This window comes from Geotrypetes seraphini, chromosome 4 (assembly GCF_902459505.1).
Source record: "Geotrypetes seraphini chromosome 4, aGeoSer1.1, whole genome shotgun sequence".
Taxonomy (NCBI): domain Eukaryota; kingdom Metazoa; phylum Chordata; class Amphibia; order Gymnophiona; family Dermophiidae; genus Geotrypetes; species Geotrypetes seraphini.
Window position 1 is genome coordinate 313,904,489 of NC_047087.1, and position 24,026 is coordinate 313,928,514.

The following is a 24,026-nucleotide window of genomic DNA, read 5'->3' on the forward strand; positions in this document are numbered from 1 at the left end:
ACACTTTAAAACAAATTCAACCGAACTTAAACAATATCCTTGCCTCAAACGGCAACCAATGCAACTGTCGATAAAATGGAGTAACATGATCATATTTTTTTAGCCCAAAAATTAGGCGAACCGCCGTGCTCTCTATAAGTCTCAGTCTCTTATGAAGCTTTTTATGAGATCCCTCATATATTATATTACAATAATCCAAAACGGATAGAATGGATGATTGTACCAATAATCTCAATGATGCACTATCAAAATGTTTTGTTTCCTCAACACCCTAGGGTTCTGAGTTCGATTCCTATGGCAGCTCCTTGTGACTCTGGCCAAGTCACTTAACGCTTCATTGCTCCAGGTACAAAATAAGTATCTGTCTAAAATATGCTATCATTGTAACCACACAGAAAAAAGAAGTCTATCAAGTCCCTTCTCTTTTACCCTAAATCTTCCCTTATAAAAATATAACTGCATCAGCAATGGCGGTGATAACATTATGGGCTCCTTTTACTAAGCTGCAGTAGCATTTTTAGCGCGCCCTAACCTCTGCGCTACGCGGAAAAACTAACACCAGCTTCGTAAAAGGAGCCCTATATCTAAGATAATACCCTTAGCGCACATGCGCACTTCAATTTTTGTGGCTCCGTGCGTCCGTTGCTCTCTGGTCGGCAAAGAAATGTTGCAGAGTGTGGTGCGTGTGCGGCGCGTGCGCACATTGGGAGCTGACATCGGGGAGAGAAGGAGGTGGTGGCGGCAACCGAGCTACAGAGCTAGGGGAGGGAAGGCCACAACTACTGCTGCTCCTTAGTCGCACAGCCTTTTCCTCTGCCTCCACTCTCCCCTCTGGGTGAATTTCCTGGTCGAAGATGAGGATTTGTTGGAGGCTGGTGGCGCTGCCGCAGAGGGTGTGGGATGGGCTGGGGGGGCGGTCAAAGGAAGGGGAGCGGGGTGCAGGCAGGGGACGGGAGAGAGGGAAGGAAAGAGACAGACAAGAGAGCGGCCAAGGAGAGAGAAAGAGATAGAAAGACAGACAGCGGCCAAAGAGAGAGAGAGACAGAAAGACACACAGGCAGTGGCCAAGGAAAGAGAGAGAAAGAGACAGAAAGGCACTTAAACAGCGGCCAAGGAAAGAAAGAGAGAAAAGACAGAAACATACACAGACAGCAGCCAAGGAGAGAAAGAGATAGAAAGACAGACAGACACACAGACAGCGGTCAAGGAGATAGAGAGACAGAGGCCAACGAGAGAATAAGAGACAGAAAGACAGACAGACACACAGCGGCCAATGAGAGAGAGAGAAAGAGACAGAAAGGCACATAAACGGTGGCCAAGAAGTGGCCAAGAAGAAAGAGACAGAAACATACACAGACAGCGGCCAAGGAGAGAGAGAGAGAAAGAAAGAGACAGAAAGACAGACACACAGTGGCCAATGAGAGAGAGAAAGAGAAAGGCAAATAAACAGCGGCCAAGGAGAAAGAGAGAGAAAAAGACAGAAACATACACAGACAGCAGCCAAGGAGAGAAAGAGATAGAAAGACAGACAGACACACAGACAGTGGCCAAGGAGATAGAGAGACAGACAGCGGCCAATGAGAGAGAGAGAAAGAGACAGAAAGGCACATAAACAGTGGCCAAGGAGAAAGAGCAAGAAAGAGGCAGAAACATACACAGACAGCGGCCAAGGAGAGAGAGAGAAAAGAGACAGAAAGACAGACACACAGCGGCCAATGAAAGAGAGAAAGAGACAGAAAGGCACATAAACAGCAGCCAAGGAGAAAGAGAGAGAAACATACACAGAGAGCGGCCAAGGAGAGAGAGACAGAAAGACAGACAGCGGCCAAGGAGAGAGGGAGAGACAGAAAGAAAGAAAGACAGACAGCGGCCAAGGAGAGAGGGAGAGACAGAAAGACAGGCAGACAGAAGCCAAGGAGAGAGGGAGAGACAGAAAGACAGGCAGACAGAAGCCAAGGAGAGAGAGAGAAAGAGACAGAAAGACAGACACACATAGAGAGCGACAGAGGGAGACACACAAAAAGACAGCGGCCAAGGAGAGAGGGAGAGACAGAAAGACAGGCAGACAGCGGCCAAGGAGAGAGAGACAGAAAGACACACAGACAGTGGTCAAGGAGAAATACAGAAAGAAAGAAAGACAAACAAACAGTGGCCAAAGAGAGAGAGAGAGAGACAGAAAGAAAGACAGTGGCCAATGAGAGAGAGAGAGACAAAGAAAGACAGACAGACACATCTATTCTAGCACCCGTTAATGTAACGGGCTTAAAGACTAGTGTAATAAAAAATGATCCCAGCTGCCGAAAATTGACCCCCAAAAGTCTATTTTGTACCTATGGATTTCATTTGCAACCTTTGTAAGGGTTAAAAAAAATTCTGCCTAAAAATTTGAATATGAAAATATTGGTGCAAAAAGTTTTGAGTTCTCCAATTCTTACATGAAATACATTGTTTTCCTTTCTGTTGGCCACTTATTGTGATCCTCACTAAGCCTTTTTTAAGAATATAAATCCCCTGTATTATATACATCAGATATGGGATATGATCGAGACCTTCAAAATACTGAAAGGAATCGACAAAATAGAGCAGAGAAGATTATTTACATTGTCCAATTTGACACGGACTAGAGGACATGTAATGAAGCTAAGGGGGGACAGGTTCAGGACTAATGTCAGGAAGTTCTGCTTCACTCAGAGAGTGGTTGACACCTGGAATGCCCTCCCAGAGGAGATTATGACGGAATCGACCGTCCTAGGCTTCAAGAGCAAACTAGATGCATATCTCCTTAAGAGAGGCATATAAGGATATGGTGGACTATAAATTAATATTGCACTCCTGTTGATCACAGTTATGTCTTCTAAATATATTATTTCTTAAAACTTATAAGATAATATGAATATATATCATAAGGTGATGTGCTCAGACCTTTTACCCAATAAATAGTGCAGTCACTACAATGGGTTTAACAAGGGGACCATCATTGCAACCACCTGTCCCCGCCCTCCCTCAATGTTGTTAACTGAATATAACACTAAGTTAGTACTTATCTGAGTGGGGAGGCTTAGTGTAGATGAACTTGTCTTTGTTAAACCTCATCGGTGACCAAATTAAAGTGATAACGTGCAGTGTTAAAATCCAAAACCGTAATTTCAAATATCTTTCCCGTCCCCCCGACTCGAGTTTCGTTTCCTTCGTCGGGGAGGGACACTATAAAAGAAAATACACTAGTTAGATCTGCTTATCTTTGTTAGATTTATAAAAGATCTAAGCTATAGCTATTGTTACTATTGTTTCAATTAAAGACTATTCAAAGTAGTATATTACCTGAAAACGGCAAACAGAGGTCAAACTGCTTCAAAATCTGGGAACCGAGTACCTCCTGTTACCCAGAATCAGTATTTATGTAGAACGTTAAGCGGAAAAGGTTGGGCTATAAACTCTCCCGGATGTTGACTCTGCCTGGGAAGTATCGTGTTTCATTATATAGCTAGCCAGTCTATATCTGCATTTAAACCCTGTGGGTGCAAGGTCTGCCAATTATATATGAAACGTTGTTCTTTTTGAATTAATAGTTTTGATAAATTTCCTCCAGTGTCTCGTACTTGAACTAACACCGTGTATCTGAGATCTTCCAATGTGTGAGAATTTTCCATCCAATGAGATACCAGGGGGGCGGAGACACGATTTTTTCTGATGTTACTAAGATGTTCTATTATTCGTGTTTTTATCATACGTATCGTTTGTCCTATATATAGTTGTCCGCAGGGGCATTGAATACAATAAACAACCCCCTTAGACTGACAATCTGTTCCAGTGTTTAATATAAAGTGTCGTCCGAACCCGGGTATTCTCAAATGGGTAACGTTAGATATATAGCGGCAGGTCGTGCATTTCCCACAGGGTTTATGGGGTGCTTTATTGTTAGGACTGCTCCCATTAGCTTTATGTCTTAACTGTTCCCCAAGGTTTTTAGCTCTTGAGAACGCGAATTTAGGAAGGTTGGTTAGTATAGGATGATATTGTAATATTGGCCAGTGTTTTTTTATAATGTGCTTGATTGCGTTACTGTGATTTGTATAAGGCATAACGCAAACTAAATTTTGTTCTTTATGTTTGTTTTGCTGGTCCAACATCAACCAAGGGCGAAAACAATTTTTTGCCCTTTTCCAGGCCTTTTTCACAATTTTCCCAGGGTATCCTCGCTGTGTAAATTTATTGTATAATTCATTCGCTTGTTTATCAAAATCGCTCTCCTCTGAGCAGATCCTTCGTAAGCGAAGGAACTGCCCTATAGGAATGCTATTTCGTAGTGCTCATGGATGAAAACTGTGGTATTGTAACAGTGTGTTTCTATCGGATTGTTTTTTGTGTAGAGTGGTGGATATACGTTGATTGTGTTTGATGATCTTTATGTCCAAAAATGTAACTTGATTACTATTTATGTTATATGTGAAAGATATGTTATCATCTTTTAAATCAAGTTCGTCTAAAAATTCTTTTAATTTAACTTCTCCACCACTCCACACAAAAAAGATATCGTCAATGAACCTCTTCCAACATGATACATATTGGAAATATTGTGAACTGTAAACATGTGTTTCCTCGTACTGAGTCATATAGAGACAGGCTAATGTGGGCGCTACAGTAGCCCCCATAGCTACGCCCTTTGTTTGGAGATATATGTTCTCCTCAAATTGAAAATAGTTGTTACTTATGACTAATTTTGCAAATTGTAACAGTAAAGATCTCTTTGAATCATTCATTGTTAGTTTCAATAATTGAGTTTGGACAAGTTGGATAGCTTCCCGTTGTGGGATATTTGTATATAATGCAACTACATCTGCAGTTACTAATATTGCATCATCATTTATAGCCTGGTGAGAATATTGTTCTATCACTTGTAAAAAATGTGTTGTATCTCTAATATATGACTCAGCACGAGGAACGAGATGTTTTAATTGACTATCCAAATACTGAGAGAGTGGTTCCAAAACCGAGCCCAGCCCAACAACTATTGGGCGTCCTGGGGGGTTTTTGTCCGATTTGTGTATTTTTGGTATGAAATTGATTTTGGGAATCCTGGGAAAATCGTTAATCAGGAATTTTGTTTCTTTATTGGTCAGTATTGCTAGTTCCCTGGCAGAGTTCACTATCCCATCTACTTCTGATTTAATTTGAGTAGTAGGGTCTTGTTGTAATACCCTATAGTATGTGGTATCTTGTAGTTGCCGTAACGCTTCATTCTTGTAATCTGAGTAATTTTGTATGACAATTCCCCCTCCCTTGTCTGCCCTAGATATTATGATTGTTGGATCTGATTTAAGCTCTTGTATAATCTTCCTTTGTTGTTAAGCCAGGTGTACACCTGGCAGGGCCTCCGCGTGTGCGGATCGCCGGACTTGATGGACCGAAGGTCTGATCCGGAGAAGGCAGTTCTTATGTTCTTATGTTCTTATAGCTGCACTGTGTAATATTAAGGAAAGACTCTGTGCCACTGTAACTTCCTGTCTCTTGATTTTTCTCCAGTCAGTTAGAAACTACAGCAAGTGCCATGTGAGAAACGAACAGATTTGTAATAAACTGACCAGCTGCAAGAGCTGCTCTCTGAACTTGAACTGTCAGTGGGACCAACGCCATCAAGAATGCCAAGCTGTACCAGGTAAGGTCTCTGTACGCAACAGCGTTTGCTTGGGCTGACGTTCTGTATGTCTACATGCCCTTAATAAATCAAGTCAATATGAGAGTTAATGGCCAAGACATCCGAATTTCCACGGACATGTCCGGGGGTTTGGATGGCTTCAAAACCCGGCACTTTGTCTGGGTTTTGAAAAACTTCCTCAAAATCGTGTCAGGCAGGAGGGCGTCCGTACATGCACGGATGCCCTCCTGCCCAACTAGAGCAGGCAGCGGGGGCTAGGGTGGGATTGGGGGTGGGACTGGGGTGTAACAGGGGCGAGGACGGATGGAACTGGGCGGGCCTGGGAGGCGGGTCTAGGGGGGGGTCTGGATTTTACTAAAGTAAAATCTGGTAACCCTAGCCAGAGAGTTAATGCAGTTTGATCCAGCGAATGGCAGCCTTTTCCCAGTTCAATGTCACTGTTAGTAGCTTAGCATCCCCTAGGTCAGGGGTGTCAAAGTCCCTCCTAGAGGGCTGCGATCCAGTCGGGTTTTCAGGATTTCCCCAATGAATATGCATTGAAAGTAGTGCATGCACATAGATCTCATGCATATTTATTGGGGAAATCCTGAAAACCCGACTGGAATACGGCTCTCGAGGACCGGACTTCCCTACCCCTGGGTTAGACGAATAGGGGGGAAGGGGAGAGGCAAATACTGAAAGTCTGAGAGCCAGAGAGAGTAACAGGATGATTCTTATGAAAGTCTGTTGGAAAGAGAGGTGAAAACGGTGTTCCTCTAAGCCAGGGGTGTCAAAATCCTTCCTCGAGGGCCGCAATCCAATCGGGTTTTCATGATTTCCCCAATGAATATGCATGAGATCTGTTTGCATGCACTGCTTTCATTGTATGCTAATAGATCTCATGCATATTCATTGGGGAAATCCTGAAAACCTGACTGGATTGCAGCCCTCGAGGAGGGACTTTGACACCCCTGCCTTAGGTGAATGCAGTCATTGTAGTTTCTCTCTTATATTGTTCAGTAGACAAGAATACCTGGTTGCCCAGTTTCCATACCTCAGACAATCTTGTATTTTACCTTGCTAGGGTTAACCACACATCCCACCATTCAGGATCCTGCAAGTTCGTTCAGTGCTTATCTAGGTTGTGCCACCCGCCTCATTGCTTCACTGACTGTTTGCGAGTTTTATCACCTCTCTGTAAAAAAATGAGCCTTATGAGAAAGAATTCCTCACAATTTCTATGAGGACATACCAATAAATTGCCTATCTTTGCGAGAATGCCCAAAGCAGGTTACATTGTAGGGTCATGAAATGATTAACTGTTGTTTAAAATATTGCTCTGGCCTACATAGCTGAAAACAGTGTACAATCTACTGACCTCATCTGCCTAAAATGTATGTCCCTACCTTACCACATTGTAAGCTAAATAGATAAGAGTTTGAGCCATGATGTACCCTGTCCTCCTGAACATGTAACATTTAGAACTGTAAGATTTAGATAAGCAGAGAAATGAGCTAGTTTCCTATAGGACTATAAGTTGTAGCCCTGAACCTATCATAAGTGCTGGCTTAGGACCAATAATAATTGTAGAAAAGTTATAGAAGTAACAAATGAAAAGTTGTAGTTTTTGCATGTATTAGTTTGCATATGTTTAGTGAACAGGGCATAAAAGTCCATGCATTTCCTGATTCTAACACTCAAGTAGGCAGGCTGTTCACTGCACTAGAGTCCAGCATGCTGTAATAAACTTCTTGTTCTTTCTTCACGCCTCTGACTTTGTCCAAGTGACCTTTCAACATAATAAATTCATAAACAGTTCAACACTGACATTATGCTGTCTGCACCCTTAGGGCCAGATTTTCTAAATGACACTGATAACATTTGGTGCTCAGAGTTATTCTAGGCTCTATTCAGGACGAGCGTTCTTTATAGAATAGTGTTGAGCACTGAATTCGGCGCTTAACTTTGGGTGCAAGGATTTACTCCAGTCAGTGACGTACCTGGCGAGGCGGGAACCTGGGGTGGAGTGGGAAAGTGTGTGAATCAAATTGTGGATGGCCTGCACACGGCAATCAGCTCTGCGGGTCCTCTGCCCTGAAATATAAAGTTGACGGAGGAGGTGGGGACCAGCAGAGTCGATGGCTGTGTGCAGGTGGACTGCAGAACCATGACCTCTCCAGCACTCCTGAACTCCCTGCACCAAGGGTGGACAGCCTCCTGCCCCACCCTTGGTAAGCCACTGACACAAGCTGAAATCTTGTGTGCAAATTGGGCTTGAATCTCTGCTGTTCTGTAAAACTGCATGCTAGGGAATGACATGGAGACAAATTTGTCTCCGTCCCCGCAGGAACTCAAATTTCCCCATTCCCATGAGTTTTGTCGCTGTCCATGTCTCTGCCCCATTCCTGTAAACTCTGCCTTAACCACACAAGCATCGAACACTTTTTAAAGTGTTTGAAGCTTGTGCAGATGAGGACGGAGCTCAGGTATTGGTGGAATGAGGCATTATGACATCACAATCTGAGCTCTAGAATGTTGCCACTTATGATTTGAAAGTGTTTGAGGCTTGTGCAGATGAGGACGGAGCTTAGGCATTGGTAGAATGAGGCATTATAACATCACAATCTGAGCTCTAGAATGTTGCCACCTATGATTCTAAAGTGTTTGAGGTTTGTGCAGATGGGGATGGAGCAGGGCCGCCATCAGAAATTTCTGGGCCCCTTACTGAGCAATCCTATTGGGCCCCCCACGCACCCCTTCCCCCCCCCCCCGACCCCCACTTCTTCCATGGGCCGAATACACACATACTTTTCTCTGTCGCCGCACTCTTTGACCAAAAGATTTGTAAGCCTGCAACCACGTCAAGGTAGACTCTTTCAGCAGGGCCCTAACCTAACCTAAACTAAACTAATCGATACCTATCTATTCTAAACTAACATATGTCTAATACTGAACTAATAACAAACATCTGCATGGAATAAAAGGGGATATACTAAGATGGATAGGCAAATGGCTGGAGAACAGATTGCAGAGGGTGAGCATAAATGGGAAGTTCTCGGACTGGGAGAAGGTGACGAGCGGCGTGCCCCAGGGTCGGTTCTTGGGCCCATCTTGTTCAATATCTATATAAATGACCTAGAAGAGGAAACAACAAGTAACATAATCAAGTTTGCAGATGACACAAAACTATGTCGGGCAGTTGGGTCGCAAATAGACAGAGATGCACTTCAAAGAGATTTGAACCAACTGGAGAAATGGGCGGAAAAGTGGCAGATGAAATTTAATATAGAAAAATGCAAAGTGATGCACCTGGGCAGGCAAAACAAAGAACAAAAATATAAAATATTAGGTGTAACATTGGGCAAGAGCGAACAAGAAAGGGACCTGGGGGTACTGCTAGACAGGACCCTGAAGCCGTCGGCTCAGTGCGCAGTGGCGGCAAAGAAAGCAAACAAGATGTTGGGTATGATAAAGAAGGGCATCACGAGTAGATCGGCTGATGTCATAATGCCGCTTTATAGAGCAATGGTCAGACCACACTTGGAATACTGTGTCCAACACTGGTCTCCCTACCTAAAGAAGGATATAACCCTACTAGAGAGAGTGCAGAGACGAGTCACAAAACTAATAGAAGGTATGAAGAATTTGAGTTACGAAGAACGCCTCAAAACTGGGATTGTTTACCCTCCAGAAGAGAAGGCTGCGAGGGGATATGATAGAGACTTTTAAAATACTAAAAGGTTTCGACAAAATGGAGCAAGAATCTTCGTTATTCACATTGTCAACAGTGACTCGAACAAGAGGTCATGGACTAAAACTTAGGGGAGGCAGACTCAGGACTAATATCCGGAAGTTCTGCTTCACACAGCAAGTGGTGGACGCCTGGAATGCTCTCCCGGAGGAGGTTGTGACAGAGACCACCATTCTGGGATTCAAGGGCAAGTTGGATGCACATCTTCATGCAAATCACATTGAGGGACACGGGTGAACAAGGTGTCCAGTAGAGAACACCTAGCTTGGCCTCCGCGTGTGCGGGTCGCCGGACTAGATGGACCTAGGGTCTGATCGGGTAAAGGCATTTCTTATGTTCTTATGCATAATAAATAACTAATAAATAATAGTGCTAGTAGCTATAATTCACTTTTGAATGTAAAATCTCAGTTAAGGATTTCTTTTGACCTTTGTAAGCCAGAAGTAGATCACAATTGCACAATATTTTTTGTAACAAGTATTAAATGTGTTTTTATAAATACTGTAAGCTTAATAAATATATCAGAAAAAACATCACATCTGAGCGCATATCTGAACATACACAACTGTATGATCCCATCCTCCTCAGCTTGCCTATAGCTGCATCATGCATGTTAAAAATGTACGATATGTTGATATGTGCACTTTTCTTCCTTTCCATCCATCCTCCTCAGCCTGTCCTTACACATCCACAGCTGCATGTTAATGATGATGTATATGTTATGATGATAAATAAGTGCATATGAGCACTTCATTAACATGCAGCTATGGATGAATATATAATGATGTTATGAGTGTGCACCTCTTCCTTCCCAACCTCCTCAGCATGTCACATACAGCATGTTACATTACACAGACTTTGTGTAATGTAACATGCTGTATGTGACATGCTAAGGAGGATGAGAAGGAAGAGGTGCACACTCATAACATCATTATATATTCATGAATCAATCTGATAATCATCACCACCAGGATGTGTGTGTTATGGGATGGAGGAAGAAAGGTGCATGTTTAAATTGCGTGGGGACAGAAATCCCTCCCGTCCCCGCCAAAGTCCCACCCGTCCCTGTGAGGACTCCCACCCGTCCCCGCAAGGAATCCCCTATGTCCCGCCCATCCCTGTAGACTACAGAAATAGTTATTTCATTTAATTATGCTACTGAATTAAAGGCTCAGGTAGAAACCCATTTAAAAATAAGCAAAAAGACTTTATTAATTTGGAAATATTAATTGGGAAAAATATATACTTTGGAAACGGGTTTCTACCAGAGCCTCTAATGTTTATAAATTTTTATCAACACAACTAATATACTACTTTATCCTGAAGCAAAAAAAAAAAAAAGAATTTTTTTCCTACCTTTGTTGCCTGGTTTCTGCTTTCCTCATGTTCTCATTTAATTCCTTCCATCCACTGTCTCTCTTCTTTCTGCATCTTCCATTTGCTCTGTTACTGTGCCTCTCCCTTTCTCCCCCTCCCAAATTGGTCTGGCATCCATCTTCTTCCCTCCGCTCCCCCCATAGTCTGGCATCTCTGTCTTCTTCCCTGCCAGTGTCTTCTCCCCACTCTCTCTTCCCCATTTCCTTTCAGCATCCTACTCCCCCCTCTGTCTTCCACATTTGCTTTCAGTGTCCTTCTCCACCCTGTCTTCCCCATGTCCTTTCAGCGTCCTTCTCCCCCTCTGTCTTCCCCATGTCCTTTCAGCGTCCTTCTCCCCCCTCTGTTTTCCCCATGTGCTTTCAGCGTCCTTTTCCACCCCTTTGTCTTCCCCATATCCTTTCAGGGTCCTTCTCCCCCCTCTGTCTTCCCCATGTGCTTTCAGCGTCCTTCTCTCCCCTGTCTTCCCCATGCCCTTTCAGCGTCCTTCTCCCCCCATCTTCCCATGTCCTTTCAGCGTCCTTCTCCACCCCTTTGTCTTTCCCATGTCCTTTCAGCGTCCTTCTCCACCCCTTTGTCTTCCCCAGTGCTTTCAGCGGCCTTCCCCCCTAAGTTTTACCCATTTCCCTTAAGCGTCTTTTCTTCACCATTCCACCTTTCCTCCCTTTCTCCCTCCCTGCCCCTTACCTTTGTGGCGCTTCCCCACCTGACCGACAACAGAACAGGCCCGGTCGGACAAACCTCCCCGCCCTGTAGCCGCGAATCTAAATTACCTTCTTACAGCAGCTGGAGTATTGAAGCTGCTGTAAGAAGGTAATTTATATTCGCTGCTACAGGGCAGGGAGGTTTGTCGGCCGGGCCTATTGTCGGTCGGTCGGTCGGGGGAAGCGCCATAAGGCTAAGGGGACCTGACCGGCTGTGCACACTCCCCCCCATGGCTGCACCCGGGGTGGACCGCCCCCCCCCTTCGGTATATGACTGCCTTTTCCCTACCTGCCCTGCCGCAAGCAGCCGACTGGAAGTCTTCCCGATGTCAGCGCTGACGTCGGAGGAAGGGAGGGCTTTGCTTAAGCCCTCCCTCCGACGTCAGCGCTGACATCGGGAAGACTTCCGTTCGGCTGTGTGCTGCGGTAGGGCAGGTAAGGAGAAGGAGAGGAGACTATGCTTGCGACCCTGGGGGAGCCCGGGCCCCCTGTCAGCTCCGAGCCCCTGAATGCAGGACTGGTAGTACTGCCCTGATGGTGGCCCTGGGATGGAGCTTAGGCATTGGTGGAATGAGGCATTATGACATCACAATCTGAGCTTGAGAATGTTGCTACTTATGATTTTAAAGTGTTTGAGGCTTGTGCAGATGAGGACGGAGCTTAGGCATTGGTGGAATGAGTCATTATGACATCACAATCTGAGCTCTAGAATGTTGCCACTTATGATTTGAAAGTGTTTGAGGCTTGTGCAGATGAGGACGGAGCTTAGGCATTGGTGGAATGAGGCATTTTGACATCACAATCTGAGCTTGAGAATGTTGCTACCTATGATTCTAAAGTGTTTGAGGTTTGTGCAGATGGGGACAGAGCTTGCAGGAATGGGGCAGGGACAGGAAAAGAACTTGTGGAGATGGGACGCAAAAAAATCTTAAAATTAATGTCAGACAAGAGCAAAAGGAGACAGAGGTCTAAATGTAAACATTATATCATCTTTATTCTACTCTCCCCCTCTCCCCGACCTGCGAGGGACCTGACTTTACCTCCCTGCAGCGCGGCCATTTGTTCCAGAGCCCAGAGACCAGCAGAGGAGAGGCAGCGTGGGAGCCCTGCTCCGCCCCTCTCCCCGACCTGCGAGGGACCCGACTTTACCTCCCTGCAGTGCGGACATTTGTTCCAGAGCCCAGAGACCAGCAGAGGAGAGGCAGCGTGGGAGCCCTGCTCCGCCCCTCTCCCCGACCTGCGAGGGACCCGACTTTACCTCCCTGCAGCGCGGACATTTGTTCCAGAGCCCAGAGACCAGCAGAGGAGAGGCAGCATGGGAGCCCTGCTCCGCCCCTCTCCCCGACCTGCGAGGGACCCAACTTTACCTCCCTGCAGCGCGGACATTTGTTCCAGAGCCCAGAGACCAGCAGAGGAGAGGCAGCGTGGGAGCCCTGCTCCGCCCCTCTCCCCGACCTGCGAGGAACCTGACTTTACTTCCCTGCAGCGCGGCCATTTGTTCCAGAGCCCAGAGACCAGCAGAGGAGAGGCAGCGTGGGAGCCCTACTCCGCCCCTCTCCCCGACCTGCGAGGGACCCGACTTACTTCCCTGCAGCGCGGACATCTGTTCCAGAGCCCAGAGACCAGCAGAGAAGAGGCAGCGTGGGAGCCCTGCTCCGCCCCTCTCCCCGACCTGCGAGGGACCAGACTCCTCATATGCCACCACAAGCCAAAGTCTAAACACATAGGCAATTACCTCACCAGAGAGGAGAGCGAACAGAAACTCTCTCCATTCACCCCACAAACAAAATGGAAAATCACGAATACAAAAACATACTTGCCCTCCTAATACTCTCACTACTCATTTCAAACTGGCAAACCACAGGATATCACCTATCACCCATCCCAATTCTGACAGCAACCTACAGACAACCACATCCACCCAGAAAAATCCACACCACCAGAACCCTAACATCCTGCTCTCTGACCAGCCAAGACCACATTCCCACCATCTGGGGAAAACGACCACCACCAAAGCACAAGACTACCACACAAAAACAAAAAACATCACCAAAAAATATCCTCTACCTCAATTGCAACCTTAACTCCAACACAAAACACACCTCGTTAGCCTGTGCCTACATGAATATAAGATCAATTAGCCCAAAAGCAAATCTAATCAAAGACTGGATAATCAAAGAAAAACTAAGCTGTCTCTTCCTAACCGAAACCTGGCTAACATCCAACTCGGACCCATGCATAACCAAATTCTGCCCCAAAGGTTAAAAATTAGAGCTGGTTTGTCGAGAAAACAAACGAGGGGGAGGACTAGCGATTCTAGTAAAAAACAACCTCAACCTAAAAGTGCTACACAAACAATCAACCCCTCACTTAGATCTTCTCGCATGCCAACTCTCCGACAATACACTCACAGACACCTTGAACTGTCTGCTATGCTACATCACTCCAGGAAAATGGAACACCTCAAAAATTGAACTCGAAGAATTCTTATTCCAGAACTCTCTAACCTCTACATACAACTTGCTCCTAGGAGACATCAATCTCCACCTCGAAGACCACACATCCAAACAAGCAAACGAAATACTCTCATACCTCGACGCCCTATCCTACCAGATCCTCAATCCTGAACCCACGCATGAAAAAGGCCACCAACTCGATATAGCAGCATTCGCGTCTCACAACCTCCACACCCCAAATATTCACATCGCCAACGGTACCTGGCATCCCTCTCTTTGGTCAGACCACCACAAATACACTTTCACAATCAACTGGCTCAAAATAACATAAAATCTAAGCCACAAAAAACAACCTTCAAATCTAGACAGAAAATTGAACCAGCCACGTTCTGGGACAAAGTAGACCCTGCAATCGTCCCCACAGACCACACAGACTTCGTAAAACACTGGCGCACCCTAAGTGAAACAACCTTGAACGAGCTAGCCCCAGAAAAAACCAAACACAGAACCTGCAGACCCTCAGACAAGTGGTTCGACTCCGAACTCCTCCTACTAAAAAGGCATTGCAGACAACTCGAAAGATCTTGGAGAAAAAAGAGAAATGACCAAACCAAATCCGCTTGGAGAACCCAAATCAAACTATATAACATCAAACTCAAGGAAAAGCTAATTGGTACAAACACCTCCGATACAAAAACACTCTTCAACTTAGTAAAAAAACTTACAGACACAAACCCATTCCTTGCCACTCAAGGCAATAAAACACCAACAGCTTCCCAACTAGCAGACCATTTCAAACACAAGATCATCAAAATCAAAACTACCTTCAACAACTCAACTACCACACTCGATGAGTTAATAACAACCCCCACAACGGAAGAAGCCATAACTGCAGACAGAACATGGTCCACCTTCCCAACTCTACAATGGCCTGACTTGAACCGACTATACAAAAAATACAGCCACACCTCATGCGACTTGAACTACTGCCCATCGTATCTACTTACAAATGCCTCCCCTAAATTCAAAACCAGCCTCACGCAATGGATACAAAGCACTCTCATAGATGGCCAATTCCCGCAAGATCTTGGAGAGATTATAATCACACCTCTACTGAAAGACCAAAAAAGTCCTATAGACACACCTACCAACTATAGACCTATCGCTTCGATCCCATTATACGTCAAACTGATTGAAGGACTGGTGGCTCAATACCTCACCAACTACCTAGCTGACCACAATATACTTCACTCATCTCAATCAGGATTTAGATCTTACCACAGCACGGAAACACTACTAGCAACACTACTGGACATAGCCCGACAATACCTCAGTAAAGGACACAGGATCCTAATTATCCAACTAGATCTTTCCGCCGCCTTCGATCTAGTTGATCATACCATACTACTCCAGATACTTGATGCAATACGGATCTCAGGGGTGGTTTACAACTGGTTCCAAGGATTCCTTAAAACAAGAACGTACAGAGTTAAGATAAATGATACGAAATCTAACCCATGGTCAAATCTATGCGGAGTCCCGCAGGGATCTCCACTTTCACCCATTCTATTCAATCTCTACATCTCCTCCCTCGGTACCACCCTAGACAACCTAAATGTAACATCATTCAGCTACGCAGACGACATAACTATTCTCCTCCCCTTCGAATCCCAAGACCACACCTCAACAGGACACCTGGAAACAATACTGGATGAAGTAGAAAAATGGATGACAAACCACAAATTAAAACTAAACTCGGACAAAACCAAATTCTTAATGCTTGAAACGGACAAAAACCCATCCATAACAGACCTGGAAATTAAAGCAATCAAATACCCAATCCAAACCTCCCTCAAAATCCTGGGAGTGCTGATAGACAGATGCTGCACTATGCAGACTCAAATCAACAAAACTACCCAAAAAGCATTCTTCATAATGCGCAACTTAAGAAAAATAAGGAAATACTTTGACAAAGAACACTACAGAATCATTGTACAATCCCTGGTACTAGGTCTTGTGGACTACTGCAATATCCTATATCTACCATGCCCTACAAACATGATCAAAAAACTACAGACCGTTCAGAACACAGCCCTCAGACTAATCTACTCCCTCGGAAAATTTGATCACATCACCAATGCCTACCTAGACTCACATTGGCTACCGATTCGAGCCAGAATTCAATTCAAACCTTCTAATCTTCAAAGTAATCAACGGTACTGCACCTGCCTATCTAAACGATCGCCTAAACTGTAACCTTCCACCCAGAACAAGAAGAACTCTGACACCATTCTCATACCCACCACTCAATGGCACTCATCGTAAAAAGCTCTATGACAACCTCATAGCAACGCATGCAGCAAAACTCGAACCCTCCATCACCAGACTATTAACCTCAACATCTGACTTCAAAGCATTCCGTAAAGAAATCAAAATGCTGCTATTCAAAAAGTATATACAATCTACCTAATCTCCCTCTCTTCTTCCCCTAGAAATCAAAACACTACTGTTCAATACCATTACAATCTTCCTAATCTCCCTCTCCTCTTCCACTTACACCGACCAGGTTCTGCGCCCCCCCTGGCACCATATCCTCAATCGACCAATAAAAAAAAAAAAATAAATAAAAAATAAATAAATAAAACCTACCTGGAACCTAAATCATCCTACCGAAACCGATTACTTACCAACATATGGAAACAGACAATCTGCTATGTAATGTAATGTAACCTGTTTTATCTTCCAATGTTATTATGTCTATACACTCATTCTGTTATTAAGTCTATACCCTCAACCTGTATTCTCCAATGTCATGTACCCTCCTGGAAATGTCCAGTTCTCTTCTTATGTAATCCGCTTTGAACCGCAAGGTACAAGCGGAATAAAAATCACTAATGTAATGTAATATACAATATAAAATTAGGTACAGCTATCAGAAAATGCTTATACAAAATAAATTTTCAACAATTTTCTAAAATGTAGCACATTCCCACAAAATCTCAACATGCCTGTCAAAGCATTCCAAAGAGCGGTTCCAATAGTGGAGAAACAGGATTTCTTTGTTCACACATAAAGGACTGTGTTTAGTTTGCCTGTATCATGTATAAGCAAGTTATCCAGTGCGCTTAGAAGTTCTTTTTAATCAAGTATGTGGCACCCAAAATCATGGGAAATATTTCTTTATTTTTCTGCCACATTTTCTAAGTCTTAGACTGCATTTCTTGGTACTTGAGGAACTTCCCTCCCCTCCCCTCCCTCCACACGAGTCACTGAGTAATCCACTTGGGAACAACCTCTCTTATAATCAGTGCTATTCTGTTATAGAAACATAGAAACATGACAGCAGATAAAGGCCAAATGGCCCATCTAATCTGCCCATCCGCAGTAACCATTATCTCTTTCTCTCTTTTGAATTCAGACAGTCTCTGTCTCCACCACCTCTTCCGGAAGACTGTTCCACGTGTCTACCACCCTTTCCGTAAAAAAGTATTTCCTCAGATTACTCCGAAGCCCAACACCTCTTAACATCATCCTATGCCCTCTCATTGCAGAGTTTTCTTTCAAATGAAAAAGACTCAACTTTCACATTTATATTATGTAGGTATTTAAATGACTATCTTATCTTCCGCCTTTCCTTCAAAGTATATAGATTGAGATCTTTAAGCCTTATTACGAAGACCACACACCATTTTAGTAGCCTTCCTCTGGACCAACTCCATCCTTCTTATATCTTTTTGAAGGTGCAGCTTCCAGAATTGTACACAATATTCGAAATGAGGCCTCACCAAAGTCTTATACAGGGGCATCAATACCTCCTTTTTCCTAATGGCTATACCTCTCCCTATGCAACCTAGCTTCCTTCTAGCTTTCACCGTCACCTTTTCAACCTGTTTGGCTACCTTAAGGTCATCACATACAATCACACCCAAGTCCCACTCTTCCGTTGTGCACATAAGTTCTTCACCTCCTAAACTGTACCGTTCCCTTGGGTTTTTGCAGCTCAAATGCATAACCTGCATTTCTTAGCATTAAATTTCAGACCATTCTTAAGCTTCGCCAGGTCTTTTTTCATGTTATTCACACCTTCTGATGTGTCTACTCTATTGCAGATTTTGGTATCATCCACAAAGAGGCAAATCTTACCCAACAATGAGCATATAGAAAAAAATAATCTGATGAGATCAAGCCAGCATGGTTTCTGTAAAGGCCGATCATGCCAGACAAATCTACTGCATTTCTTTGAGGGGATAAGTAAGCAATTGGACCAAGGTGACCCAGTAGACATTATATATCTAGATTTCCAAAAAGCCTTCGACAAGGTGCCCCATGAACGCTTACTGAAGAAACTGTGGAGTCACGGGGTGGAAGGGAACGTGTACAGATGGATCAAAAATTGGCTGGCGGACAGGAAACAGAGGGTAGGAGTAAAGGGGCACTACTCTGACTGGATAGGGGTCACAAGTGGTGTTCCGCAAGGGTCAGTGCTGGGACCATTGCTGTTCAATATATTTATTAATGATCTAGAAACGGGGACAAAGTGCGAAGTTAACAAGTTCGCGGATGACACAAAACTCTTCAACAGGGCCAGAACTGTTGAGGAATGCAAAGAACTGCAGAGCGACCTGAACAAACTGAGTGAGTGGGCAAAAAAATGGCAGATGAGCTTCAATGTGGAGAAATGTAAGGTCTTGCACATAGGGAAGGGGAACTCCATGTACAGCTATACGATGGGAGGGAGGGTACTCGGGGAAAGCAGCCAAGAAAAAGATCTGGGGGTATTGGTGGATAACACAATGAAGCAGGCGGCACAATGTGCAGCGGCCTCAAAAAAAGCGAACTGAATGTTGGGCATTATCAAAAAAGGTATCACTACCAGAACAAAAGAAGTTATCCTGCCACTGTATCGAGCAATGGTGCGCCCACATCTGGAATACTGCGTCCAATACTGGTCGCCATACCTCAAGAAGGACATGGCAATACTCGAAAGGGTCCAGAGGAGGGCAACGAGGATGATAAAGGGTATGGAGAACCTTTCATATGCCGAACGGTTAGACAGGCTGGGGCTCTTTACCCTGGAGAAGCGGAGACTGAGAGGGGACATGATAGAAACTTATAAAATCATGAAAGGCATAGAGAAGGTGGAGAGGGACAGATTCTTTAGACTAGCAGGGACAACTAAAACAAGAGGGCATTCAGAAAAACTGAGAGGAGACAGATTCATAACGAATGCAAGGAGGTTCTTCTTCACTCAGAGGGTGGTGGACACCTGGAACGCGCTTCCCGGAGAGGTGATAAGACAGAGTACAATTCTGGGGTTCAAAAAGGGACTGGATGACTTCCTGGAAGCGAAGGGGATAACAGGGTACAGATAGAGGTTTACCTTACAGGACATTGAGCGAATAGGGTATGGATATTTTAGATTAGGTAGGGAACACTTTCAGGTCATGGACCTGGGGGGCCGCCGCGGGAGCGGACTGCCGGGCACGATGGACCCCTGGTCTGACCCGGCAGAGGCAACGCTTATGTTCTTATGTTCTTAACAACTCTTCAGCAATATCATTTATAGAAATGTTAAAAAGAACAGGCCCAAGAGCAGAACCTTGAGGCACACCACTGGTAACATCCCTTTCCTCAGAGCGACCTCCATTGATCACTACCCTCTGTCGCCTTCCACTCAAACAGTTCATGACCCAGCCTGTCACTTTGAGACCCATCCCGAGGGCACTCAGTTTATTTATTAGACGTCTGTGTGGAACACTGTCAAAGGCTTTGCTAAAATCTAAATACACCACATCTAGCGCTCATCCTCTATCCAATTCTCTGGTCACCCAGTCAAAGAAATTGATCAGATTTGTCTGACAAGACCTACCTCTAGTAAATTCATGTTGCCTCCGGTCCTGTAATCCACAGGACTGGTATTTTTCTCTTTTACCACTATACAGTGGTGCCTCGCATAACGGACGCCTCGCACAGCGAACGCTGCGCACAACGAACTTTATGTCTTGATCCGTACAACGAACTTCGTTTCACACAACGAAGTCGCCCGAGCTGCATCCTTCCGCGCAGGCACTGCGCTTAACTGCCCTCTCTCCGCCTGGCTCCCTCTTGCCCCCCCGACTCCCCGACACGATCGGGGCAAAAAGGAGCCCAAGCCCTCTTGCCCCGCCGATTCCCCAACTCCCCACAAAATATCGGGCCAGGAGGGAGCCCAAGTCCTCCTGGCCACGGCGACCCCCTAACCCCACCCTGCACTACATTACGGGCAGGAGGGATCCCAGGCCCTCCTGCCCTCGACGCAAACCCCCCCTCCCCCCAACGACCGCCCCCCCCAAGAACCTCCGACCGCCCCCCCAGCCGACCCACGACCCCCCTGGCCGACCCCCACGACACCCCCAACCCCCTTCCCCGTACCTTTCTGTAGTTGGCCGGACAGACGGGAGCCAAACCCGCCTGTCCGGCAGGCAGCCAACGACGGAATGAGGCCGGATTGGCCCATCCGTCCCAAAGCTCCGCCTACTGGTGGGGCCTAAGGCGCCTGGGCCAATCAGAATAGGCCCGGGAGCCTTAGGTCCCTCCTGGGGGCGGGGCCTGAGGCACATGGGCCCAACCCGACCATGTGCCTCAGGCCCTGCCCCCAGGAGGGACCTAAGGCTCCCGGGCCTATTCTGATTGGCCCAGGCGCCTTAGGCCCCACCAGTAGGCGGAGCTTTGGGACAGATGGGCCAATCCGGCCTCATTCCGTCGATGGCTGCCTGCCGGACAGGCGGGTTTGGCTCCCGTCTGTCCGGCCAACTACAGAAAGGTACGGGGAAGGGGGTTGGGGGTGTCGTGGGGGTCGGCCAGGGGGGTCGCGGGTCGGCTGGGGGGGCGGTCGGAGGTTCTTGGGGGGGGGCGGTCGTTGGGGGGAGGGGGGGTTTGCGTCGAGGGCAGGAGGGCCTGGGATCCCTCCTGCCCGTAATGTAGTGCAGGGTGGGGTTAGGGGGTCGCCGTGGCCAGGAGGACTTGGGCTCCCTCCTGGCCCGATATTGTCGGGGAGTTGGGGAATCGGCGGGGCAAGAGGGCTTGGGCTCCCTTTTGCCCCGATCGTGTCGGGGAGTCGGGGGGGCAAGAGGGCTTGAGCTCCCTTTTGCCCCGATCGTGTCGGGGAGTCGGGGGGGCAAGAGGGCTTGAGCTCCCTCTTGCCCCGATCGTGTCGGGGAGTCGGGGGGGCAAGAGGGCTTGAGCTCCCTCTTGCCCCGATAGTGTCGGGGGTGCCAGGGACCACACGGAGTCACCCACCGTACCACCCTATTCGGATAAGCGCAGGTATCGGTGGGTGGCTTATTTGCGGGGGGGGGGGGTGCCTTATTTTACATTTTTTTTCTAAAAAGGGGGGGCTGTCTTATTTGATGGCCCTGCCTTATCATCGGGGAAACACGGTAGAAAAAAAAAAAAATGAACAGTTAAGTCCCAGTTTTTGCCGCTGAGACTCTGCCCTCTCTCACTGTAAAATTAGACTCTACTTAGTCTGTCTTTAAATTTAAAAAATGTGTGTTGTTTTAAAAAACAATTATGTTTTTAGATGTATCTAAATAAAAATAATAACAAAAAATTTATCTTTTTTTATGTCATCTTAGCATATTTTATGCTACAGAACGAATTATTTTTTTTAACATGTATTGTTATGGGAAAACGCGTTTCACATAACGAACTTTTCGCATAACAAACTTGCTCCTGGAACGAATTAAGTTCGTTGTGTGAGGCACCACTGTATATGGTTTTCTGGCATCCAGCTTTTTTTCAGTCAGAATGGGAACATCCCAGGTAATCATAACCCCTCTGTTTTCTATAATTCTCTTAATCATGATTAGGGTTACTAGATATTCCAAAAGAAAAATCTGGACCCATGGCCTTGCCCCCAGTCCGCCCTGTTCTGGCCGGCCACTCCCCATTCCAGCACCAGGCCCGCCCCCCTCGACCTGCATGAGCAACGAGTGACATCAGATGGCATTTCTGCATGCGCTGGTGTGATGCGGTGACATCACGTGCATGCGCAAATTCCGTCCCGACGTCACTCATTGGCAGAAGCTTTTCAGAACCCGGACAAAGTGCTGGGTTTTGAAATGCCGTCCAGATCCACAGACATGTCCTCAAAAGGAGGACATGTTTGGGGAAATCCGGACGTCCGGTATCCATAGTCATGATCCCAATGCTTTTCCAGCACATTGATGTTGTAATTCTTAGAGTTTTTGGTGACTAGGTTTGTATATAGGAAAGTAATTGTCCATGTTCCTTTATAGAATATATTCTTACCAGGTGCCCTGATAATGACTCTCAGGATGGAGGTGGCTTGTATGATAAGCCCTGCTTCGGTATATGGTGAAACTGAGAATCCGTTAATATTCATTGTTATGGTCTGGCTCCACACACTGGCCACATCCTGAGGAAATGCTGTGAAAAATAGATATTTCATTATACAAATAATATAACTTTATTTTTATATACCGCAATAGCATAAGAGTTCTAAGCGGTTCACAATAAAAGAGACAACTGACAGGCAGCGAAGTTACAAACAGAATAAAAATACAGCACTATAATTGTAAAGTTACAAATTTATCAAAGAGATGAGTCTTTTGAGAAGGACTTTTAAAGTTTTAACTCTAAAAAATAAATATCACATAGGACTGTCAAAACATAATATTAAAGTGTCTCTATTCTTCTCCTTTCTTTTTTTATAACAGAAACTGAGACAGAGGAAGAGATTCAAGGGATTTCTGCTTTTATTACTTTTTCTTTATTAATGTTGCCAAATGACAGAACCAGGAAGTCATTCACCAAGCCCCATCTGTCTTAATTCTTTCTTCTTCGCATGTTTGAAGATTGCTGTCAAATGTAGACATTTTTCATTTATAACTAGCCAACTTAGGCCTTTAAAGAAAGCAAGAGGAAGATGTGAGAGGAACAGAAGTAACTTACTGTTGAATAAGCGTTATACACCACAGATTATTGTACTCTTATTAGTAAATATAATGTTGGGTGACAAATTCATACGGGCCTTTTTAACAAACTGTGTTTGTAGCTTAGCATGTCCTTATGTGGGTGCTTCCCGTGGGTTAAGGCTGTTTTTTTCCGCAGTTTTGTAAAAAAGGCCAGTTTTCTTTTTTTTAAAATAAATTAATGGTCATGCGCTAATTTTCCCATTAGCATGTGGCCATTAGCACATGAGCCCCTGCTGCCATCTATTTTATAGGGAGTAGGGTCTCTTGCACTAAATCTAGCTAGTATTTTTCGCTCCATAAGACGCACCTGACCATAAGATGCACCCATCTCTAGAGGAGGAAAAACCAAGAAAAAAAATTCAGAACCAAATGGTGTGCCCTTTACCCTGTCCCCCCTCTGGTGGTCTAGTAGTAGGCTGGGACAGGGTACAGGACATGTCTAGTGGTGGGCACGTCTAATAGTAGGCAGCGAGAACTGACAGGCAGCCGGTCGGAGTGCAATGAGGGACCAAGCAGGCACGCAAAAAGCGCGCGCCTGCCTTGTGCCGCTGCCGGATGAGAGAAGGGAATCTGAGGCAGGAGCGCGGAAAGGTACGGTGGTTTTTTTTTTTTTTACATGCGCTCCTTAATACGCACCCTTGCGTCTTATGGAGCAAAAAATACGGTAATGAGTTAGCATGCAGCAATACCCATGCTTAGGGCATGATTCTCGAAACATGTGGCCCGTTTGCAGGCGGTGGTGGGCATCCTACCCTTGTCTGGCAGCCAATTGGTATGCACATTTTTAGAAAAGTTTGAGCGAACACAGACGCCTCCATTGTAGGCATCTGTAGTGCATCTATGGATCCGCGTAGGAATGCTTAATCGCACCCAAGGTGGGGCATGAGTGTGGTTTTGTCCGCAAGTGGCCTTGGGCATGCTTAAGTGTCTCTATGTGTCTCCGTAGGCATGAGATGGATGCCTGTAAAATGCTGGCCTACATTTAAGGCATCTGTTCAACATTGTAGACGTGATTCTCTTTAGGATGATAATTACCTGTTACCTAAACAACCACCTATACCGCTACCACTCATCCAGATCAAGGAGAACTCAAAACATATTCACCTTCCCCCCTCATAATGGTACCCA

The 24,026-nt window shown here is 45.5% G+C and overlaps 1 protein-coding gene and 1 long non-coding RNA gene across 2 annotated transcripts in view; one reads left to right on the top strand and one right to left on the bottom strand.

Moving 5' to 3' along the window:
* Positions 1-24,026, top strand: part of ATRNL1 (attractin like 1) — a 1,517,170-nt gene that overhangs the window by 530,108 nt on the left and 963,036 nt on the right. The window contains exon 14 of the mRNA XM_033941321.1: positions 5,524-5,656. Coding sequence (XP_033797212.1) covers positions 5,524-5,656 — 133 coding nt within the window. The remainder of the gene's footprint in view (positions 1-5,523; positions 5,657-24,026) is intronic.
* LOC117359124 overlaps positions 1-24,026 on the bottom strand; it is a 138,365-nt gene that overhangs the window by 19,618 nt on the left and 94,721 nt on the right. Inside the window, exon 2 of the long non-coding RNA XR_004539160.1 lies at positions 22,213-22,350. This is a non-coding gene — a long non-coding RNA (uncharacterized LOC117359124). The remainder of the gene's footprint in view (positions 1-22,212; positions 22,351-24,026) is intronic.